Source organism: Alosa alosa, chromosome 23, assembly GCF_017589495.1.
Source record: "Alosa alosa isolate M-15738 ecotype Scorff River chromosome 23, AALO_Geno_1.1, whole genome shotgun sequence".
Taxonomy (NCBI): domain Eukaryota; kingdom Metazoa; phylum Chordata; class Actinopteri; order Clupeiformes; family Clupeidae; genus Alosa; species Alosa alosa.
Window position 1 is genome coordinate 22,347,039 of NC_063211.1, and position 21,589 is coordinate 22,368,627.

Below are 21,589 nucleotides of genomic sequence, written 5' to 3' on the forward strand. Positions count from 1 at the left end.
AACGACCGGTTCATTTCAGTTTTTTTCCGATACGGGGCTTCACGTATCGATGTAGCCGTATCTTAGACGTTAAAAACGGATACCGATACATATCGGTTAATCTTTACACCCCTATAATCCATGGCTGTGTTGGAGTTGGAATTTTTGTACCACTTTTGGGCATTTGAGGCTATAAGCCTCCTGCAGCACTGAACCCTATTTGGAAGCCCAGCAGTTGCTGGCCGTGTGGAGCAAATTGCTGTAGATGGTGGATAACCAAACAGGTGGATAAGAGCAGGCTCACGGCCCATGGGTTGAAAGCGCCTCTCGCTGCTCCGTGGCTTAGCCTTTGGACTGCCCAGCATGGGTCCTGGCCTTGCCTCAAACCCTCGGTGCCCCACACTGTACAGTGTAAACGTAAAGAAAGTCTGCCGTGTGTAAACCTCTCACGCTCATTTCTCTGACACCATAGAACGGCGATAATTTGGTGACGAGGATAGGAGGGAAAGCTCATTTTCACTAATTCGTGGACATACTAATCGTCCTAGAGGGGGGGGGTGGGGGGGCTGGTGAGGCCCCTGTCGCCGTGGTAATCCTCTCAGCCGCCTCACAATGCTGTCTGTTGCCAAGCCCCTTTGCGCCTCTCTTCCGTTTGATTGGACATGTATGGAGAGGCCTCTGTGAATGCACATTAGGGCAGCCATGAGATATGTTTGTGTGTGTTTTATGGGCTCTAGGTCTACATGCACACACACACACACACACACACACACACACACACACACACACACACAAACAAACAAACAAGTGTTTGACTTGGTGTGGGGGAGGAGTGGGCTTTATGAGGTCTCCACCAAGACTATGATTAATTCCGACCATCACAGATATGTTAAATAGCCTATTGTTGGTTATTAAACATATCCATTGATCTAAATGCACACATCACACAGATTTGCATGAAAAACTACGATGAAGCAGGGTTTTAAGCAGAGCTGCTCTAGTAACAAGCAGAAAGGTTACTGATGTAGGCGTTTTCAAGGTTTGTCCTCGGTGGACATCATAATGTCAGCAATTTAAAAGGAATGAAGGATGACTTGGTTGTGTCTTCTAATTGATATGCAGTAGGTCATAATTCTTGCTCGTTTGACGTTTGTATTCTTGTCTAATCTGTCATTCTGAGCCGCATAGTGGTGGCCTGTATTAACAAGTCCCCTTTTCAGCATGATAAATAGGACTGAGGCCATGAACTCCTATGTTTTTCTATTAGCTGCATATTAATAGGAGATAATACAACTACTTTCAAATAACCACTTAAAATGTGTCTTATTTTAGGGTCTGTAAAAAAAAGAATTGTGTTTGTGTGAATATACGTACACACACTATTCGACATTGGCATACGACCAACTCTGTAATAATACCTATGAAGTTCCTGTGGGTGTAATGGCAGGCATCCCAATACTTTTGTCTATATAGTGTATGTGTTAGAGGGATATGTTTATTTTGCTTAGTCCACTCCTATATCCTGCTTAGATGATAACAGACTAGCGCCCGGGAGTCAGTGTATTTGGAGGAGTTATTAACAATTTCCCTCAGTTTACCTTAAGACTGCTGTCTCCATGTGAGCTTTGGCCCAACTAATGACCGCTTGACTGATCACAACAAGATGGCCGTCTATCTCACAGACATTTATGTGGACATGAGTTTGAACCTCTGCACATCTGTGCACATAGTCCAGTCCAGTCAAATGTTTTTTTCTAATCATAACCACCAGCATTTTTAATCATTTCATTATTAAAAGGAAGGGAATGTTTTTGAGAAAGTTAGCCAGAGCACTTTCTGTGCTGCTTTACACAGACATGCTGGTTATTTCCTTGCCAGCCCCACGGCAATGGCCTTCACAGTTCATCTGTAGCTCTCTTTCAACTTGCAGGCACAAGTCCCAGTGCAGATTAGAACAATTATCCAAACACACCCCCCTGGCGTAGCTTAATCTTAGATTTGACCACCTCTCCCCTCAGCTGATCCGGAGTGCTGTAATTGCTATTTTCCACCGAGGTAATCATAACAAGCCGAGCGCAGAGGCTGAGGCTGAGGCTGAGGCAGGCCGGTTACACCCCTCGCCTCTTTCATCCTTGATTAGGCACTGCAGGAGAAGCTGCCCACCTCAAATACAGCCTCTATCCTGATTTATACGCATATCACACCCTCAATCACACACACACACACACACACACACACATACATAAACACAGCAGTAAGTAAGCCTTTCTGCAAAAGTAAACAGGTGGTTATACTAACAACACCTCAGGACAAGGGGCCTATGTGCGTGCGTGCGTGCGTATGTGCGTGCACGCTGGATAAACATCACCCTCTGACACAGAGCCTGGTGCTCGTACTCAATTGCACATCTGTTGAGGTGTGCAGTTGCAGTAGACTGCATGAAATGATGCCTGCCAATCCATCCATGAGTTGCCATGGTGATGGAAGGATATGGAGTGTCTCTTGATGGCGTCAGAACCTATATCCCATGGTACTGGTTGTGTGTGTGTGTGTGTGTGTGTGTGTGTGTGTGTGTGTGTGCGCGTGCATGTGCGTATGTGTGATTGATTGAGACATACTGGGCTTTAGCACTACCTCTCTCACCAGGACTTGAAGCCTCCCGAAGCTAACAATCTCCTACTCCTGGACCAAATTATGCGTCAAACGTGATTTGAAGGTCACAGGCTGCTGGGCGTGTGTGCGTGTGAGCGAGAGTTCATCTCGGTGTGTATGTCCGTATCTCAGTTCACCAACATTCCAAACAAACTGAATGAGCATGACCAAACAACCGAGTGGAGCAATCCTTCTTCATGCCAACACCATTCAATACATCCCATCCACGCTGTCGTGTTTGGCTGTGAAACATCTTATTCGGCGTGACTATGTTTGACACTCTCCCCCACCCCTCGCTGCATTCAGTGGCTTTATTCAGACAATACCATGTGGAAGTGGGAACGCTCCCTCGGAGCCATCTAAACAGGCTCTTTCACTGGCAGGAAATGACTCTACCACAGCTACTCGCTTATCTGCTCTATTAGTATGCATGGACATATTTTGGTCACACTGTGTGTTTGACCTGAAATGGGTTTGCGTCTGTGTGTGTGTGTTGGACATCACTGTACTCCATGCGAGGCAAGGGTGAGGGATTTCACATCCGTAGGGATGGAAAAAGCTGTTGTCTGTTGAAAGGCAGAGATTTTTAACCTGGTTGTTAAGGGAGAATGTGGTTTGGTGAAAGCACATTTAAGGCTTTTCCCCCAAACCATAACTTCCCTGAGAATTTTCTCCTAAAGTGGTCCTCTGCACAGTGATTTGAAATGATTGTATGCTGCCTCGAATGGCTAAGACTTCCTCTTACACGCGGTAGCAGTCTTTTTTATGTGGTTGTTTTTACACTTGCCCTGCACTGTCCCCACAGCCGTTGGGAACCCTTGTACTTTTGTAGCTTTCTCTGGCTGCTGCTGTGTATCAAAAGGTGACAAAGTTAAGCGATATCTTAAACCTTACTGCCAGTATTTGAGGAACTAGTGAGACTCCGTAGCCAATACAGACCATCCCCTTTAATAATTTGAAGTTGCCATGTAACAGGTTTTCATATCACCCACCCCCACCCCCACACTACCTCATAATGTGGGCAAATGATGAAATAAAAATATTCATATTCTCTCCATTGTGACTGAGCTGGGGGATTGTAATCTAATTATTATGCTAATTTTCTTAAACCTCCCCACATATTCATACGAGCTGCACAGAATAATAATGCACTGTTCGCTTGTCTCATTAAGTCGTAAAACAAATGTGCCTTTCTAACAACCTCTCACCCAAAGTCCTCTGCAAGGGGCTGCAGTGTAGCAACACTGCGTAAATTGGCTGTTCCTATGGAAACAGGAGTTTTTTTTTTTTTCTTCTCTCCACCCCTCCCTCTCCTCTCTTAGCCTTTCAGGCCTGGCTGTGGAGTCTCTCTCTCCACCTTGAAAAAAAGGCGGTGTGTGTGTGTGTCACAAGCATCTGTAACGATTTCCTCACACAGTCCTGTCGACGTGTGCTTGTAAATGTGCTGTTTTGCTGAGGGGTGATAAGATGGCAGTCGCTATGGGGGCCCCCAGGGCTGCTGCTACTGGGGGCGGGGGGGGTGTCCTCTCCTCCCCTCCCCTCAGCAGGTGTCCCCCCTCCTTGTCTCACCACAGACCCCCTGGGGTGCCACCGTCTCCACTGCCTGCCTTTGAACTCAGGTGCTCTAATGAGGCAGCACAGGTTAACTACTGTCACATGGCCCACTGCCGTAATAATAGTGCATGCTGTTTATCTACCAGTAAAATGGAAGTGGGAGAGAGGGGGGGATGAGTGAAGGACATGGAAATGGAAGAGAATGAAGGAAAGAAAGAAAAAGAAAGAGGAAGAGGAAGGCAGGAATGGAGAGTTGGCCAAGAGAGTGAGACTTGGTCAAGAAGGCAAAAAGAGAGTGTCCAGGATTTAAAGGAAGCGAAAGTGAACAGGCAATTACAGGAAAGGAGTGGATTTTTCATTTCTTTTTAGCTTTATCAGATATATGTGAAAGAGGGGATGACATTGCTCACTGAAATTCCAAAAATGTGCACACAGACACGGTTCCAACTCCCCTGGACTCTTTGATCAGTCTCGGCCCAGTGTCAACTCCCCCAACACCAACTCCACCCACTATTAGAAAAGTAAACTCAACTGTGCGTTTCTGTATGGTTCAGCTGCGTTCCTCTGATATCCGGGCCATGCGCAGTGGGCGGTGGACTGCTCTGACTGGGCCCTGGAACCCTCTTTGCTCGGTCTTTCTTTTCATCTCTCTTTTATGCCTGCTTCACATCAATTATGCATGCCCACTCTGAAGTCATCATGCTAATTCATTTGGAATAGGGGGCATCTGGCCTCCTGGTTGGGCGGTAGACGGTCTGTACGTAGGGCATGCCATCTCTTTGTCTCTTGCTTCCCGCCCTCTCTCTCCCTGCGCGCCAGTCTCTCGGTTTGTGTCTGTCTTTTCATCTCTCGCTCTTTCCCCGCTGTTTAGTCTGTCTGTTGTATCTTTCAAGTTTGATTTATTGCTGTCTCTGTTGCCCGTCTGTTGAAAAGATGTGAACAAACACATACATACATACATACATACATACATACACACATACACACATACACACATACACACATACACACACACACACACACACACAGCGCACACTACATACCCTCTAGATATCAGCCCCAAAGAATAACAACCATTGATAAATAACAGGCACGGTAGGTACCAACCCACCCTCTTCACCTTCACGGCCCTCTAGATCCTAGATGTCCGTCTCTCTCTCACCCTCCCTCTCTGGCCAATCTCAGCAATAATCCCCGCAGTGTTCCCGACCTCAGGAATGCATGCGAGGCCTTGAGGTGCCAACACAGCCATCTGTGAATGCCCCTGTTCAGCGCCATGCCGCACGAAGGTTAGCCTGGGTCTGGCTCCTGCTGGCGAGAGCAGCACCTCCCCGGCCAAACACCCCCATCACCGAGGCACGAGAGTCAGCCTCACAAAGCGCTCCCACAGCACACAAGCAGTTTTGTTTGCACTAAACAGTCAACGTCCTTCAATCCTCGACTGAAGTTTGTGGTGCTCTTTTCTGCTTGTCATTCAGTGACTCCAATGTCTTGTAATGCATACACAATGTGGTCATATGCCATTCTGAAAGGCATGCATATGCAATGTGGTCATATGCCATTCTCAAAGGGATCGTCAGAGTTTGAGGAGGCCAGTAGGGCAGGAACAAGTGGAGCTTTTTCTGGTCATGAGTTTTCCGTTGCTCGTACTTTGTAGCTCGACAGCAGCCTTGAGAGTCAAGTCTCGAGAAGCCTCTGTCCACTTCTGTTTCTGCCTTGTTCTGCAACTGAACAGATCTTCCAATTAAAAGCAGGGGAACATAAAAGAGAAGAGAGGAAAAAGCGAGAGACACACAGAGCGAGGGAGCGAGCGTCAGAGAGAGAGAGGGTGTTACATAAGCTGTAATGAACAACTAATCATGTCAAGCTGTGAACTGGGGAGGCATCGTTAAAAGGGCTAGGAAGAGATGAGAAAAATCTCAATTTGGGCCAGCGATTGGGAGGGCCTGCCAGGGTCCTTTAGCATTTTCTCAATGAAGCTTTTCTGTAAAGGGTCCTAGCAGCCTGCCGGGAGGGAGAAGAGGGCCTTCCTGTCCTGCTGCGAGCTCAGGCGTCCGCTTCTCCGGGGGTACCCATAGAACGGGAATCGGAACCCTGTCTTTGGAAGAACGTCCAAACCGTGTTATGTAACTGTAATGTCCCTTCCATTCACAGGGCAGGCTTAAATGAGGCAGTTTAACTGTCCACACACAGTGTGTCCAGAAACAAACACATTTTGCCAAGTCTGTTGAGTCCCTCTTCCATTTGAAACTTGTCCCTTTTCCAAGAACTTGTCTTTCTTGACTTAAGAAGGTATTCGCTGTAGGTCTTTGTATGATCAACCTACAGGACAGTAGCTGGGAGAGCAGTAGAAGGCTCCAGGTATAAACCCCATCCTTGTAACTAGAGCCCAATCTCTCTCCAGTGTTCTGGCACCAATCCAGATTCTCTGTTTCTTCAGAAACGCAGCACAGCTCCCTCTGCTTTTCCCCCAGAACTCGATAGGTGAGTGACTGCACCCCGTCGAGTCCCTGTCTCCGTTCATCTGAGCGTTCAACGAGGCCAGTCGAATGAGTGATAACACTCACAGGAATGTGTCGGAGCATGATAAAATGTGGCAAACTCTTGCTGCCTCCCGACACTTCTAAATGCCTCACTTTATGGTATGACATCTCTGTATAGCATCCCTAGCTCTGCTGGTTCTGTTTTAACTAAATCAACATATATAATCCTGTCTCTTGTGTAGTTTATATGGGTGTAGGCCTAAACTCATTTGCACAGCCAGACATGGTAACACAACCACGGCAATTACTGATCGGCTGACCATACAGTACTAGGTTCTTGGAAAGCTGCCACTGAAGGATGATCATACCACTTTGAGATTCTTCCGAGGTTGAACCACACGTTTGTATTCAGATCATTGGGAACATCTTGGTTGAGTTTCCATACTCTATATTGCTTGTTAACACCATATTTATCAAAATGGCACCACCTTTAAGGAGTAATAGTGGGGCTTAAATTAAATGAGGGCTTACTTTTTGCATTGTCTATTGTCAGCACTTTAAGACATAATAAGATATTAAGATATCATCTCTACCTAATCTGTCTTATTGGCCTCATCTTATGTTGGAGATTGATAGATAACATAATGACAGTGTTTATTCTGCTGAATAACAGGATCCGTCAACATGATGACATTTCTGCCTGCATTTGATTGGCACCAGCTGACTTGGTGTAGTCTATGGGTTTTTCTCTGTTTACATGAAATGTACGCTTTGGACAGCTGTTTTATGGCATTTCTCTAGCACTTTGGCACCATAGGCGAAGCAGTCTGGTGCCGAACAGAACAATAAATTGCTTTACAATTCCCCATGTAAATCTATTATAAATAGTGTGAAATTGCATTTTAAAACAGATTTGTCAGTATTCCATATGCTTTAGTAATACAGTTCCAGCCTCATATTGAAATGGAGCTATTTTTTCACACTTTACTACCCTCAAGAAAACATCTGCATGTAGTAGACATTTTTTCCTTGTTAAATCATGTTTGATTCTTCGGTCAGTGGCAGAAAGCATGAATACCAGAGAAAAATAGAAATAACTTTGGTCAACAGTGCTCCGAGGTCCATGGCCTTAGTTATTCCATAAGCCTTGAGATCACAGCATGACCTGTCTGTACATATCTGAAGATTACCATCAGGTTACTTACACACCGTAAGGCTTTGCTACATTACTGATTCTGTGAACAGTCTTGTAAAAATGTACCCTACATCTGTGGCCTGTTTAACTTTTGAAACTATGAGATCATGTTCAAATCACACTCTGTTTCATCTTTGACGAGTGACCCTAGGTCATGCACATTGGTCTTTGATGTGTACAGCCAAAGACTTTGCTTGTTCTTCACTGCATAGCTTGTGGTGGCACTGAAAGCCATTGTGGTTAGGGAAGATCTTCTTTGTCATCGTTGACATTCAAAGCATTCATTAATTCACATTGACTGTACCACTCCCCCAGATTGGTTCACTAGATAGAGTTTCATGTCTTCGTTTGAAAGTCTCATGTTGCTTCATGCCTTGAAGTTAATCAGTTTCTCCACCCAACTGTACACAGCTGTACCCCCTCTGATGGGGGTTCTCACGGGCTATTAGACTGAGGTCCCTATGTCATTTGACCTTCCTGCTGCCCAATCTAAGCTTATTGTAACCAGCTAAACAGACAGACTCGAGACTAGAGGAGTGCTACTTTCCACAAAATTCCCTTTTTCTCTTTCTTGCATGCTTTGAGAGGCTTTCTCTCAACTCAGAAGTGGAGAGTAAATGGATTTGTCGTGTTGGGAGCTAAGTAGTTTAACCTAATCTGGAGAAGGCAAATTGATTGGTCTCTGGGGTTAAGGGTGGTGGCTGGCGTTGGCTGAGGGGGTGCCGTCTCCAGCTGGTCAGCTTTTATATTTTTCATAGGGTGTGTGGGGGAGGGGATTAGTCATCTGATGGACCAAACAGGACCACCTACACTCTGCCATATTGACCATACAGTAAATGTCCTCAGAAACTTATCTACAGGCTATTAGGTTGTTTGGCTCACACTGTTTGTGATCGCACCGCAGAGTAATCAATTGTAACTGGTTTGACAGCTGCGGTATAATCTATTACATCTAGCTTGTCAGCTGAAGCCAAGACACTCATCTAGTCCACTTAATCCTCAGGCCAATCATACTTTCAAGAGCTGTGATCCCTGCGTGTATGCGTCCATGGGAGTGGCATGAGCAATGGCAGGGGAAATATATTAAACTTCTGTCCTGACTACCCTTCCCTGTGGTTTGTGCTGGGAATCGAATGTTAATTAAAAACAGTTGGCGATATCCCCTTTTTTAGGTGGTTGGAAACGCTGCAGAGAATGCATGCTAGAGATGAACTTGGCTACAAGGTTAAGGTTGAATTCTCAGCCCTGATCCTCTGAAAGGAACATGCAGTCTGAACAGTTGCCGTGTAATAATTTGGCATCTTTCCAGCCATTCATGTAGCAACATACTAACGTCTAAAGATCTGGTGTGCCATTATCTGTATGGGAACACCAGTAAGTTAATTGCCTTTGTAAACTTCACATGCTAGCTCTATAGCAATATGTGCATAGCAGTTAAACAAAGCGGAAAGTAATGAGCCTGGAAATCAGGCATGACTACAGGTACGTGCAAATACAAAAAGCTTCTCCACATAGCTAATCTGAAAGCTCTAGTGGTTCAATTTCACCAGTCTCTGAGCCATCTGTGAAGACTTAAGTCATGCTTTGCTCGCTGGTGTCCTTGCCTATGAGCTCTGCCATCACTTTTACCTTGGTTTAGTCCCCAACCTGTCGCCACCCCCCTCCCCCGTCCACCTACCTGGTGTCATTGTTTAATGTGGCATTGAATGAGGTAACATGAGACAGCAGTCTGTGCAGACTCGTCCTCCTTGCTTGTGCTGGCAACCCTCGCCCTCACTGTTGCTCTGTAATTAATCTAATTTGATGATAATGAGACAATGGTGTTGCCCGTGGGAGGTCTGCGTACGTGCCTCTTTTTCTCACCTTGAGACCAGCCAGAGGCACGCGCATCGCTCTTCCTGAGCTCGAAGTTGTTTCTCTAGCTCCCATTTGCCGGTAATGTGATTTAGTGAATTGGCAGTGGAGGCATAGCTATGGATGTTGCATGCTAATGGAGAGGAATTCTTAAAATAGAAAACGATGGGGGGGAAAACCCAATAAGGACGCCATCATGCATGCATACAGCTTGGTCTGACACAGTAGTCTTCCACACTTTTTGTTCTGCATGGTTTTACCAGATTTTTGTAGATTTTGTAGTTACCATGACCATTTGTCCAAAGCAATCCAGAATGTAGGTAGGGAATTGAACACAAGGAGATATACGGTATTTTTATTCAGTTGATTGTGACTAACTAGTAGTCATACCATACTAGTGTCCAGTGTTTCATTACAAAATTATAGTGTCCGGAGGTTAAGCCTGGCTTACATCCGTACTGTTGGGAGAGGTTGAAGAGGGTACCCTTTTTAACATTCCAGAATAATTAAGGAATCCCAAATGCCTCAGCTCTCTCATATGTACTCAATTTAGTTTGAGATATTTGATCTAGATACTGGACACCACACACACACACACAGGCACACACACACAGAGGCATATTCTCTCTTGGGTCATACAAGGACTGAATTGGTTTTGCGAGGGCCCAAGGGTCAGTGATGCATGAATGTGAAGTTGGGCAATGTCTCCTGGGAGCAGCCATGTTTTATTAACATAAAGAATGGCATGTTGATATTGCCTGTCATAGCACTGGAGAGAAAACATGTAAAAAAGCACTTTTCCTGAGAAAAAGTCAGCCAGTTGAAAAGTGGCTCTGAATGGGTCTTTATGTTTTCCTGTTGTGAACTGTGATTGACCTCAGGGTCCATTCTTCTTTCCGCAATTTAATTCGAGCTTTTGGGGCGACAGGTAACAGTTTAAAAAGACAGGAAAATGGTCTGCATTCAAACTTAGTCAATACATGTATTATTCAGTAGTTTGATGATCTATGAATAACTGAAGGACTCATATTGACACTGGCTAACAATTCTATCTGGCCGTGCCACATTTAGCAGTGTGTGTGTATGTCAGCAATGGCGTCTGAAATATTAGGTCCCACAGCTCAAATGATGGAGGTGCCTGCAGTCAGCACAAGGACTAAAATAATTGTTTTGCCCAGAGTGGCCAAACTACTGTAAGCTTGGCTTCCCATAAACATTCTGTCAGCTTTTAAATACTGATTCACTGCAGATGTTGTTTTTTTTTGTTGTTTTTTTTTAAACCCTGCTCGGGGTTTATCTCCAAAACAGCCACACACATTTTTTCAGACCCTATTACTATTTCAGTTACAGTGCTAGGATGGTCTCCAGTTTTAGCTTGTGTCTACAGCAAGATATATTTGCACTTACTCAACTCTCTCTTTCCATCACTCTCACTCTGTCTGTCTCTCCCTCTCTCTCTCTCTCATTGCACTGTCACTCCATTCTTTCGGCCATTCTACTTTTAAACCTTAACTATCATGTGCTTTTTTGAGCCTGCGGTTGTCTATGCTCTCACCAGCTCTGGGTTTATGGCACTCTCTCATTACGTGATTTTCCTCACCGAAGGTTACCTCGGTGTGAGTAAGCACCGCCGAAAAACAGAGCAATGGAAATTTGGCTCCATCTCTCTCTCTCTCTCTTTCTGTCTTTCTCTCGCTCCCCCTTCTCTCCTCTCCTCTCCCATCTGCCATGACTACGTGCCGACCCCAGATGAACACAGATGTCTGTTTGTCATTAAAGGGACCTGGCTGCATTGTGGGTCTCTGAAATGTAGTGGCACAGTCATTATGCATGTTGCTGGCTTGGACTGGAGTGTGAAACCCGAGCGCGGTTAAACCATTCTGGATCTCTCCCTCAATCCGTCATTGCAGCCAGAGGGATGACACGTCGTACTGTCTCCCTCGTGTTTTCTTGCTCTCTTTTTTTATTCTCTCTCTCTCTCTCTCTCTCTCTCTCTCTCTCTCTCTCTCTCTCTCTCTCTCTCTCTCTTTCTCTCTGACAGCTTTTATTTGTGGCATTGTAGGTTATGTATAGTTTAATTAGGTCATGTCTGGCAATTCAGACCCAAATAAGGTTGCCCTCTCTCTCTTTCTTTGTCTCTCTTAGTTGTGTGTCTCTCCATCTCTCCCTCCATCCCTCCCTCCTTCGCTCCCATTTCTAAAGTTGATAAACAGCCTAAAGTGCAATCTAAGCTGGGCTCCCCATGAGTCTGCAGCCATCATTAGATCTGCGCCTGTCCCAGAGATCTGAGAGCCATCTCCATGAGAAGGGCTCTATTCAAAACCAGGCTGAATGGATCAATTGTGACTCCGACGGGAAGAGTGGGAAGGGGGGTCAGGGTTGGGAGTTTGGGGGGGGGGTGAGGGCTGCATTTGCCCCGCACAGCTTGTACAGTTCTCTGCCAAGTCCCAGTCAATACTGCAAATATTGCCCCCCCCCTTCTTTTTCTCTCTCTCTCTCTCCAGAGTTGCCTTTCCACACTGGCTGACAACAGGCCTCAACCTCACTCACACAGAGTTTGCCACATTCAGTGTATCAACCTGATTTGGACTAGTCAGTGTCACCAGCACCGCTCTGTGAAACAGCACGACCCATGGCGGCACACACGGGCACTTCATGAGACACGTGATGGCTATCTGCCTTGTCCAGTGTCCTGCCATGTTCCGCCATGGCCCCACTGAGAGACGCGGACTAGGGGGAGGCAGGAAGGTCGTGGGAATGGAAAGCAGATTGATGCGTTTCCGCTCAGCCTGGATAGAACTAGCCTCGGAAAAAAACACACACAAAGATGGATGAGCTGAGTGTAATGTTTAACCATGCAAGGACGGAAAGGTGACATTTAGTTCCTGCACCAGTGTGATTGTGTGTGGACAGGCAACAAGGACGTCTTCAGAACTGGTTGAAGGTGAACACAAACATGGAGGAGTAGACTAGATTATTTAAGGAGCTAAAGGTGGTGTCTGGTGGAGCTATGTTTAAAGAAAAGATTAAACAGTTGTGAGGCACAATATGTTATCATGCATTTTCCAAAGCTGTAGACAGTTTGTGGATACATACAGGGAGCAGCAAAGCTGTAAAGCAATAAGAATGAAAAAAAAATGAGGGAGAAATGAGACATTGTAGTGAGATACTTGCCTACTAATACCATCCTTCACTCACTCACTTACTCACTCACTCACACTCTCTCACTCTCTCACTCTCTCACTCCAGCATTCAACCCTAAAGGAAACTGAACATTATTAACACATTATTCATGGAGTGTTAAATATTTTAAAGGTCTGTAACAGCCCCAGTAGGATCAGTCTTGCTAAGATGGTTCAGAGCAGAAGTGTTTGGGTGCTGGAAACCAATACAAGCACCTGAAGACCAATGCCATTGACATTTGACCTATTAGATTGCATATGGAACATTGCACACCTACATGTATTGCTGCTGAAACACATCAGATCTGTGACATGAAAACCCCATCAGTAAGTGCAGGGAGCATTTCAAGTTGACTTTGTAGTGAAGTGACCTCTTGCCTTTTGAGCCCTTGGTCACAAAGGCCAGGGGAGCTGAAAGAGGATTAAGAGTTCATCCTTAAACCAGAAGATTTAAAAGAGACCGCCTCAAGCTGCAGGCATACCCTAGTGCTGCAGGCATACACTAGTACTGCCATAGATACCGGTGTGGACATAGCAGTATTAGTGACCCACGGCAAGTTCACAAACTAAAGAAAGCTTGCTGTATTACAGAGTGTGTAGCCACATAAGCTACGACTATGACGATGAAACCATAAGAACCAGTGCATGGGAAATATGTGTCTATTTTAACCTTTCACCCAAACAGTTTATCGGAATTGCATTTATAGTTTCCCCCCAGCGTTTGCTGGGAATGGTGTGTGTGTTTGTCTGTGTCTGTGTGTGTCTCTCTGTGTTTTCTGTGTGTTTTCTGTGTGTGTGTGTGTGTTGGTAAGTGCAGGCAGTCTGCTAAGTCTTGTGGAATGAGTAATTGTGTTGAGCCTGAGTGGTTCTTCTAATTGTGATTCTTGTCCCGCTGCCTGGCTCCTGCCAGACCTGAATCTCCATGAGGCTACCAGCAAACGGTGCACTGCAGCACAATACTGGACTCCGTCTTGTCTGTTTTGTTTGGATTGAGGCTATTGTGCTGAAGCAGACATTACAGTGCCTTGTTTTGTGTAAATGTGTCCAGTTGAGCATCTATTTTTAAACCTTCAGTGCCATTTCCTTGCCTAGCGTGTTTGTTATGTTATGGATGAGCGGTCATACTGCTATTGTCTTTCTTTGTAGTTGTTTAAAGTAAATTATTACGTAAATAGGGATAGATTTTGTTTTAGGTGACTCAGCCCCTTTTTGAGTAGTAAAAGCTTTGACAGTCATGTCCTACCAAGCTCCACCCAACATCTCTACAGCGCCACCGTTGGTGACCTTAATACAATGGTGTGCATAAATATTTACACTGCCGCAATCTATAAATACAGTTAGGAAGAGTCAGGGAAGACATACGCACACACGCACGCACGCACGCACACACACACACACACACACACACACACAAACACTGGCTCTATACTGAGGGTGTGGCTGTAATTGGGTACTCACTGAACCTTCAGTTTAACCCAAGAGAGCTGTCGTACCCTGTTGCTACACTGTTGTGTTATGGAACTGACGTGTACACAGCTTTTCCTTTCTGCCTAGTTGGCGTTGAAGTTCACCGACAGGTCCCAAAGTCTAAGAACGAGGAAGGGGTGTGTGTGTGTGTGTGTGTGTGTGTGTGTGAGTTGGGACGGGGGGGCTTTACTGCTGCTCAGGGTTGGCCAGCGCGCCAGAAACATCTGGTTTAGATGAGCACATAGCCTGGACGCCCGTGAATGGGAATGAATCTGCTACTGTAACAGGCCTGCAGTCTAGTCTCAGTTTATGGCAGTCAGGGCCTTAAAGGGAGAGAGAGAGAGAGAGAGAGAAGGAGAGAGAGCCCAACAGATTGATAGAACTAACAAAGAAAGTAAAGAATTGTACGAGGGTGATGGAGAGGGTCGGAGATGAAGAGCAGGAAGAGAAAAGACGTTGCGGCGGATGCCTTTTCTCCCTGAGCAGAGCTGGAGTTTTCCTGCCCTGACCTCTACGAGTGCTGACGCCTCGCACAAGTGCGCAGTCTGCAGCTGGCCTCGGGCCAGTGCCTTAGGTGGCCAGGCTACAGCAGGGCTCCTACCCGCTCCTGCCAGATCTGCCCCAGCAGATGAATTTACAGCGCTGTTACAGGCAAAATAGCCAGAGATGAAGACTCTGTCATGAGTGTAGCCATAGTACAGTTGGACAGACAGACATTGGTTTAGAAGTATATGTTCTGCTTAAGAAAAAGCAATTGAACATAAATGTCCTTAAATGTTATGTTTGTTGGCATTCATAGTGTATAATGTCTTTTAAAGCGTCATTCAAATAATCCCCTCAAGAGTTTCCTCAGCCAGCCATGTTGTGTCATCTCTTCGCCACGCCAGGCTTGTTTTATTGTATATGAATACTTTAGGTCAACATATTTGGCTTCTTGCTCATCCGTTTACATTGAGCGAGCAGATTTACTCAATTGACATTTATGCCGAGCGCTAGTGGCAGCGGTTGTAATTGGGATTTATTGCTTATAATGGGCAGCGCTCCATCGGCGGATTTACCTCGGATTATGTTGGAACCCGTCCAGCGGCTCGGATGTCTGGCTTTGGCACGGACACCTCGAGTGGATACACACAGCACTCGAAACCTCACGCCACCCCCACCCCCCTCCTCCACCTCCACCTCCACCCAGGGCTGGGCTGAGGGGAGAGGGCCATCTCCATCTATCTGTATCCAAAAGCACTTTCATTTCCTCCGCAGTTTAAGTGTACACCTCAGTAGACCGCAATTACCAGCTGTGCTTATCTGAGCTTGTGTTTCTAAAGGATACATTCTTTTGGATGAGTGTGCTTTTGTCTCTGGGGGAAGGAGGACTTCTTAAATGCAGATGGAAATACAGGCCTCAGGTGTGTGTGTGTGTGTGTGTGTGTGTGTGTGTGTGTGGTCCTTGTGTCTGAGAGAGTGAGAACATATATTTGGATATGTGTGAGTTTTCTTGCAAGGCTACATATGTGTGTGTGTAGTGTGAGTCATTGGCACATTTCTCAGTCTGCATGTGTGTGTGAGCACCTGCACATCCATTATTTCCTGCGCCACCTTCTGACCTGATCAGTACGTCTGCAGCTCGAGGAGAGAGAGAGAGAGAGAGAGAGAGAGAGAGAGAGAGAGAGAGAGAGAGAGAGAGAGAGAGAGAGAGAGAGAGAGAGAGAGAGAGAGAGAGAGAGAGAGAGAGAGAGAGAGAGAGAGAGAGAGAGAGAGAGAGAGAGAGAGAGAGAGAGAGAGAGAGAGAGAGAGAGAGAGAGAGAGAGAGAGAGAGAGAGAGAGAGAGAGAGAGAGAGAGAGAGAGAGAGAGAGAGAGAGAGAGAGAGAGAGAGAGAGAGAGAGAGAGAGAGAGAGAGAGAGAGAGAGAGAGAGAGAGAGAGAGAGAGAGAGAGAGAGAGAGAGAGAGAGAGAGAGAGAGAGAGAGAGAGAGAGAGAGAGAGAGAGAGAGAGAGAGAGAGAGAGAGAGAGAGAGAGAGAGAGAGAGAGAGAGAGAGAGAGAGAGAGAGAGAGAGAGAGAGAGAGAGAGAGAGAGAGAGAGAGAGAGAGAGAGAGAGAGAGAGAGAGAGAGAGAGAGAGAGAGAGAGAGAGGGACGTATGACCCGCTGCTCTGTGTCCTAACTCACCTGCCACTGTGGATTGGGCCGGCTCACCTCAGCTCAGCTGCTGTCCGGCGCTCCGACATGGCGTGGTCAGGGGATGTCATTGGTTGGTGCGGTGCCCAGTGTCCAGCTGGCGGCAAGCTGTGCTGGATCTCGTAAGTGGCCAGAGCCGGAGGGTGCTGAGTTGGCCGAGGTCCCAGCTCAGCCTCCCTGGGCCTTCCCACCTCCTCAGCCTACACCCCCCATCTCCCCGTTACTCACACCTCTCATCCAGGCGTCCCGCTCTCCTGTCCTCCTCGCTGTCCCTCTTCACAGCATGAAAACAGCTGGTCCCCTCCACTCGCAGGTTTCTCTCCACACCCCCTGGCACACACATGTCCCTCCACAAACACATACGCATGCATGCACACACACACAGACACACTCACAAATGCAGTAAACACTCACACAGACACAGTACAAAACACACACACACACACACACACACACATGCACACACACACAGACACACTCACAAATGCAATAAACACTCACACACACACACACACAGACGTCCCTGAAGCTCAGCACAGCAGGATGGCTGGTGCTAAAGACTAAATAACCTGCAGCTTAGACTTGATCAGTGAAGCGCAGCATAAGTATCATGAAGGATTCTCAACTACAGGACCAGGAGATGACTGCTGTTAGCACAATGCTGAGCTTGCACCAAAAGTTATCCTACTGTGATCCATAAGGTTCTCATGACAGTTCATTGTAGTCTCCCAGACGGGAGATATTACATAATGCACTCACTTTCAACATCAATAAATATATACTGTCAACTTTCATGCTTTTGTGTCGTGCTCTAATCCCGGGCATATTTCATAACCGAACAGAAAAGTGTTGTGCAACACGCAAAAGTTTCTGGGTCTTCACTCAGCCGTGTTTGCTGCTAGAGCAGCACATCAGTTGCTCACGTTGCTGCCAGTTTTTCATTCCTGGCTGGCTGAACATAATTGATGAATAGCAGCCGAACAGCTGAGGCCCGTCTGTGTAGTGTTCCTCAACCAGTCAACAGGCTTGTGTTTTAGTTCAGCTCAATGAGCCATGCACGTCTTTGGATGAACAGAGAAAAGTAAGAAAAGACAGTTGGGTGCTGGTCTGCTCTAGTTGGTCAAAGTCCTACTCTCCTGTTGGCGTGGGCCACTTTTTGAGCTGTGGCCCAAAATATGAGGATAGGAGGATGTTCTTGACCTGCAGAAATTGTATGACATGGTGACTTGTGTGTAGGCTTGAGCTTAGTAAATGTGTTATATCAAATGTTTACATTACAAAAACACTCCAGGAATGTGAAATGCCATGAAATGAAATGTTCCAAATCAAATGGGGAATGTCTTTGGGTTCAAAATGGCTGCTTCTTTTCCTAGCTCTCAGTCTTCTCCTCATCAAATCCTTATCTTCTCCATGAGAGTGCAGACAGAGCATTGTTTCCCCTCTTTTCCCATCTCAAAAGATTTCTGGGTGGCGTTCATGGCCATTTGCTCTCTTTGCTTTTCAAACGAAAAACAAATATGCCTATCTGTCTCTCGTGGTCTTGCTCTCCGAGCTCGTTGGCGTGTCCGAGTCGCTGTGGAATGCCGCGCAAATGTTTGAAGGTGGGGTGGCTCGTCTCCAGGGACTGTTACGGCTCTCCCTGGTGCTCAGAGCTGCTTGGCATTACTGTAAACAGACTCAGGAGCTCTGCTGCACAGGAAGAGACTGGGGCACTGGAATGCTGTCTGGTCTAGTGGCCCTAGGGAACCAAGGGGCAGATAACGGAATGGGATTTGTACTGGGTTGTGTCTTGGTGGGGTAGGGTAGGGTGGGCTGGTGTGCTCACAGGAATGCATAATGGATGGTGATCACTGAGCGACTGAGAATCCTACCATAAAAGACCTACCATGCTAGCATGGGAGAACACTGACGAATCTCTGACCATATTTGAATTTGCACAGCAGATCCATCTGGCTATACTCCCATTCAAACCTGTTTCCAAATAATTAAAAATGCCAATCACAGCTGCTTATTTGACATGGGGCGGGCTTTATATGATGTCAGAAAAAAAGAGTACGGTTAGCGGTGTTGAACACTATCAGCGCCTTTTCAGTGGGTGGTCTTTTAGTTTGGATACATATAACTACTGCTGACTCAGATAATATCTTGAGGAGGAGTAGGCCTACTATTTGTTTTAAGTGATATATTTGTGGATTCATGTCTTTGTTTGGGAATGGCCCAGTGTGCCATTCAATTTTTGAATCCAATGACCATTGCCAAGAAAATATGTCTGACCCGTTAGCTGAACTCTCAGCAAATGGTGTCACTACTAATTTTGAATTAGTACTATACTTGCTAATTGCATATTCAGAAGGAGTACAGTCAATAAATATCTGTGTGGATGACCTCGGTTTCATGATTCTGTACAGTAGTATATGCAGTTGTACCTCGCCATCCTCACCCACCAACTCGCCTGCCCGCCTGTCTGGTCAGTGTGGTGATTTGTGATGTCCAGCTCCCGACCCAGCTGTAGCCCAGATGCTGAGAGCCGTATGCAGTGGTTCCCAACATCACCCCTTCCTCGGCCCTGCTATTTGGCACTCTGGTGAGAGGTCACTGACTGAAGTGCTTGTTAAAGCCCCTGCCTGGAAAGCAATGGCCAATTAGCAGCACGTTTATTTGACTTCAGGGTTGTGTGAATGGGACCCTCTGTATTAGGGTTCAGCTGCCCACAATGTCTTGTCTTGGGCCTAGGAAATGGAAGTAGCCATTTTATTGGCTGTGTTGGAAAATCTGTAAAGCTTTTTATATGTATGCGTGACTTTGCAAAGTTTCAAGTGTCGTGTGTGTGTGTGCGTGCACAAGTGTGTGAGTGAGAGTTTCATTATTTATGCAAAGTATCTCCAGGTCATTCAGTAATGGTTTAGGTCTTTAGGTGTTGTTCATCATAGTGTGCCATTATAAATCAAAGCTGAGTGGTAACTGTTCACTGTTCAAGGAACTGACCTTCATCCAAGGTCCATCATAGAGTCTAGCCATTTTGCTCATTTATGTATGTATGCACGTGATTATTTATTTAATAACTATTATTATTCTGCTCCTTACAGCAACGGGCCTCGGGAAAGTTCCTTCATGAGCTTGTGTGCGCTCACCTTAACCTTGTGGAAGGGGACTACTTTGGGCTGGAGTATCAGGATCACCGCAAAATGATGGTAAGTAATCATGCAATGCTATCCTGCAAAGAATCAGTTAAATTTGTCTATCTCCATGATGGCGGGGATAAGCAAACAGACCAGAAAGGGGAAGAAGGGGGATTTGTAGCTGAAGGCAGTGTTCCAGAATGCAGTGATGCTAAGTGCCAAACAGGAACATCATGAAAAAGAGATGAAGCTGCTGAAAGCATCTGTTCAGACTCATTGGGGACTGAGTTTCACATTGCTCACCATCGTCATCTACCTCATAATGGCCCTCAGAATTTCCAGCAAATGTAACAAATGCTCTGCTAACATGAATCATAGCTAGGGACCAAGTTATTTTTTGCATTATTTCTACATTACCCTCAGACAATGTGATTTTGAAATGATGGCATTGTGAAGGGGAGCTGATAGAGCATCACGCCAGCAAGAGCATAATATTGTCTTACACTCTTAAAACAAATGTTAGAAACAACGCAAACTCTGTTGTCCCTATCTGGACATAGAGATGAGTTAAAAAAACAACACAAGTTGTATTATTTTTAACACATACTACTGTGTACACTCTTTAAACGAATAACAAAAGGAATGTGGTAGAAACAACACAAACCGTGTTGTCCCAATCTGGACATAGAGATGTGTTTAAAAACAACACAAGTTGTGTTATTTTCAACACATTTGTTTGAAGATGAATGTATTCTTCCTCCTTAGTCATACTCCTTTCGGCAGAGTTTGTTGTAGGCTTGAAACTCAATGAATGCATCTCAGTGAGACAAACTTGGCCACCATTAGCATTAGCGGTGAACCTGAAGTAAAGTGTGGCCTCAGCTCTCCTGCTATGAAATATGTGAGGCAGGTGAATAGTGCCGCAGAGTATCGTGACCCTGAGCCCAGCTGGAATGCTGACACCTGGTTCAGGTGGCAGGCAGAATGGTCGACTCCGAGTCTAGAGGCACGCAATGCACTCGCGTGGTTACCTAACACTGTCTGTGTCCTCACTTGGTCTGAAAGCATCTTTCACTACGCTTCTGCCTTAATGTCATTTTGTTGTTCACAGAAGTGCAGTAATGTAATATTCACTCACCATAATGTAAAACCTGAAGTCCACTCAGTTCAAATGTAAAGATCCCTTTTTCAAATGGGGACAAGTAATGTAAGCATCTTGTGATCCAAGTGTGCATTCTTGTGACCTGTACTCCTATTGTAATGGGTGGGAATCTTAGTGACTACACCCAATATCAAATGTGGGTTTGACTCCCAGAGGATTTTCAAATGAGAATACGGCATCGTTCAGGTCCTATCTTGCATCCAGCAACAAAAACAGGCGTTGGCCTTTAATGGTCAATATGGTGACAATGATCTGTTTTTCCCCTTGTCTGCAGGTGTGGCTGGATCTCCTCAAGCCAATAGTGAAACAGATCAGACGTGAGTACTCTTAGCACTTTAAAGAAGTGTGCATACAAGTAAGAGATTCCAAGTGTTAATTTGAACTGACAAGATGATAATATGATTTTCACAGAGATATGTTGTCAACATGTTTTGTTTGACTTCTTTGTGTGTAACACTTGAAAACCCTGAAATGAAGCGCGTGGTCACAAGTGCAATTATCCTTCTTCCTCTTCCAGGGCCCAAAAACACAATACTGAAGTTTGTGGTGAAGTTCTTTCCCCCAGACCACACACAGCTCTCAGAAGAACTTACCAGGTGAGCATGCAGCCACAAGGTTAACTCTGAGGAACAACTTTAAAACAACTGCATTTTACTGATACATCAGTTTTGCCAGTGACGGTGACAGTTGTGTACTGTATGTTTAACACACAGCCCACAGCTTGTAAACTGTCGGATATTTTTCTCACTGCTCAGCAGGATTTTGAGTCTC

At 45.7% G+C, this 21,589-nt stretch overlaps 1 protein-coding gene across 7 annotated transcripts in view; it reads left to right on the plus strand.

Annotated features, from left to right (window-relative positions):
- farp1 (FERM, RhoGEF (ARHGEF) and pleckstrin domain protein 1 (chondrocyte-derived)) overlaps positions 1-21,589 on the plus strand; it is a 62,685-nt gene that overhangs the window by 15,668 nt on the left and 25,428 nt on the right. For all 7 annotated transcript variants that reach the window (XM_048234305.1, XM_048234308.1, XM_048234307.1 and 4 more), the window contains 3 exons: positions 19,624-19,728; positions 21,093-21,135; positions 21,336-21,414. In XM_048234305.1, coding sequence (XP_048090262.1) covers positions 19,624-19,728; positions 21,093-21,135; positions 21,336-21,414 — 227 coding nt within the window. The remainder of the gene's footprint in view (positions 1-19,623; positions 19,729-21,092; positions 21,136-21,335; positions 21,415-21,589) is intronic.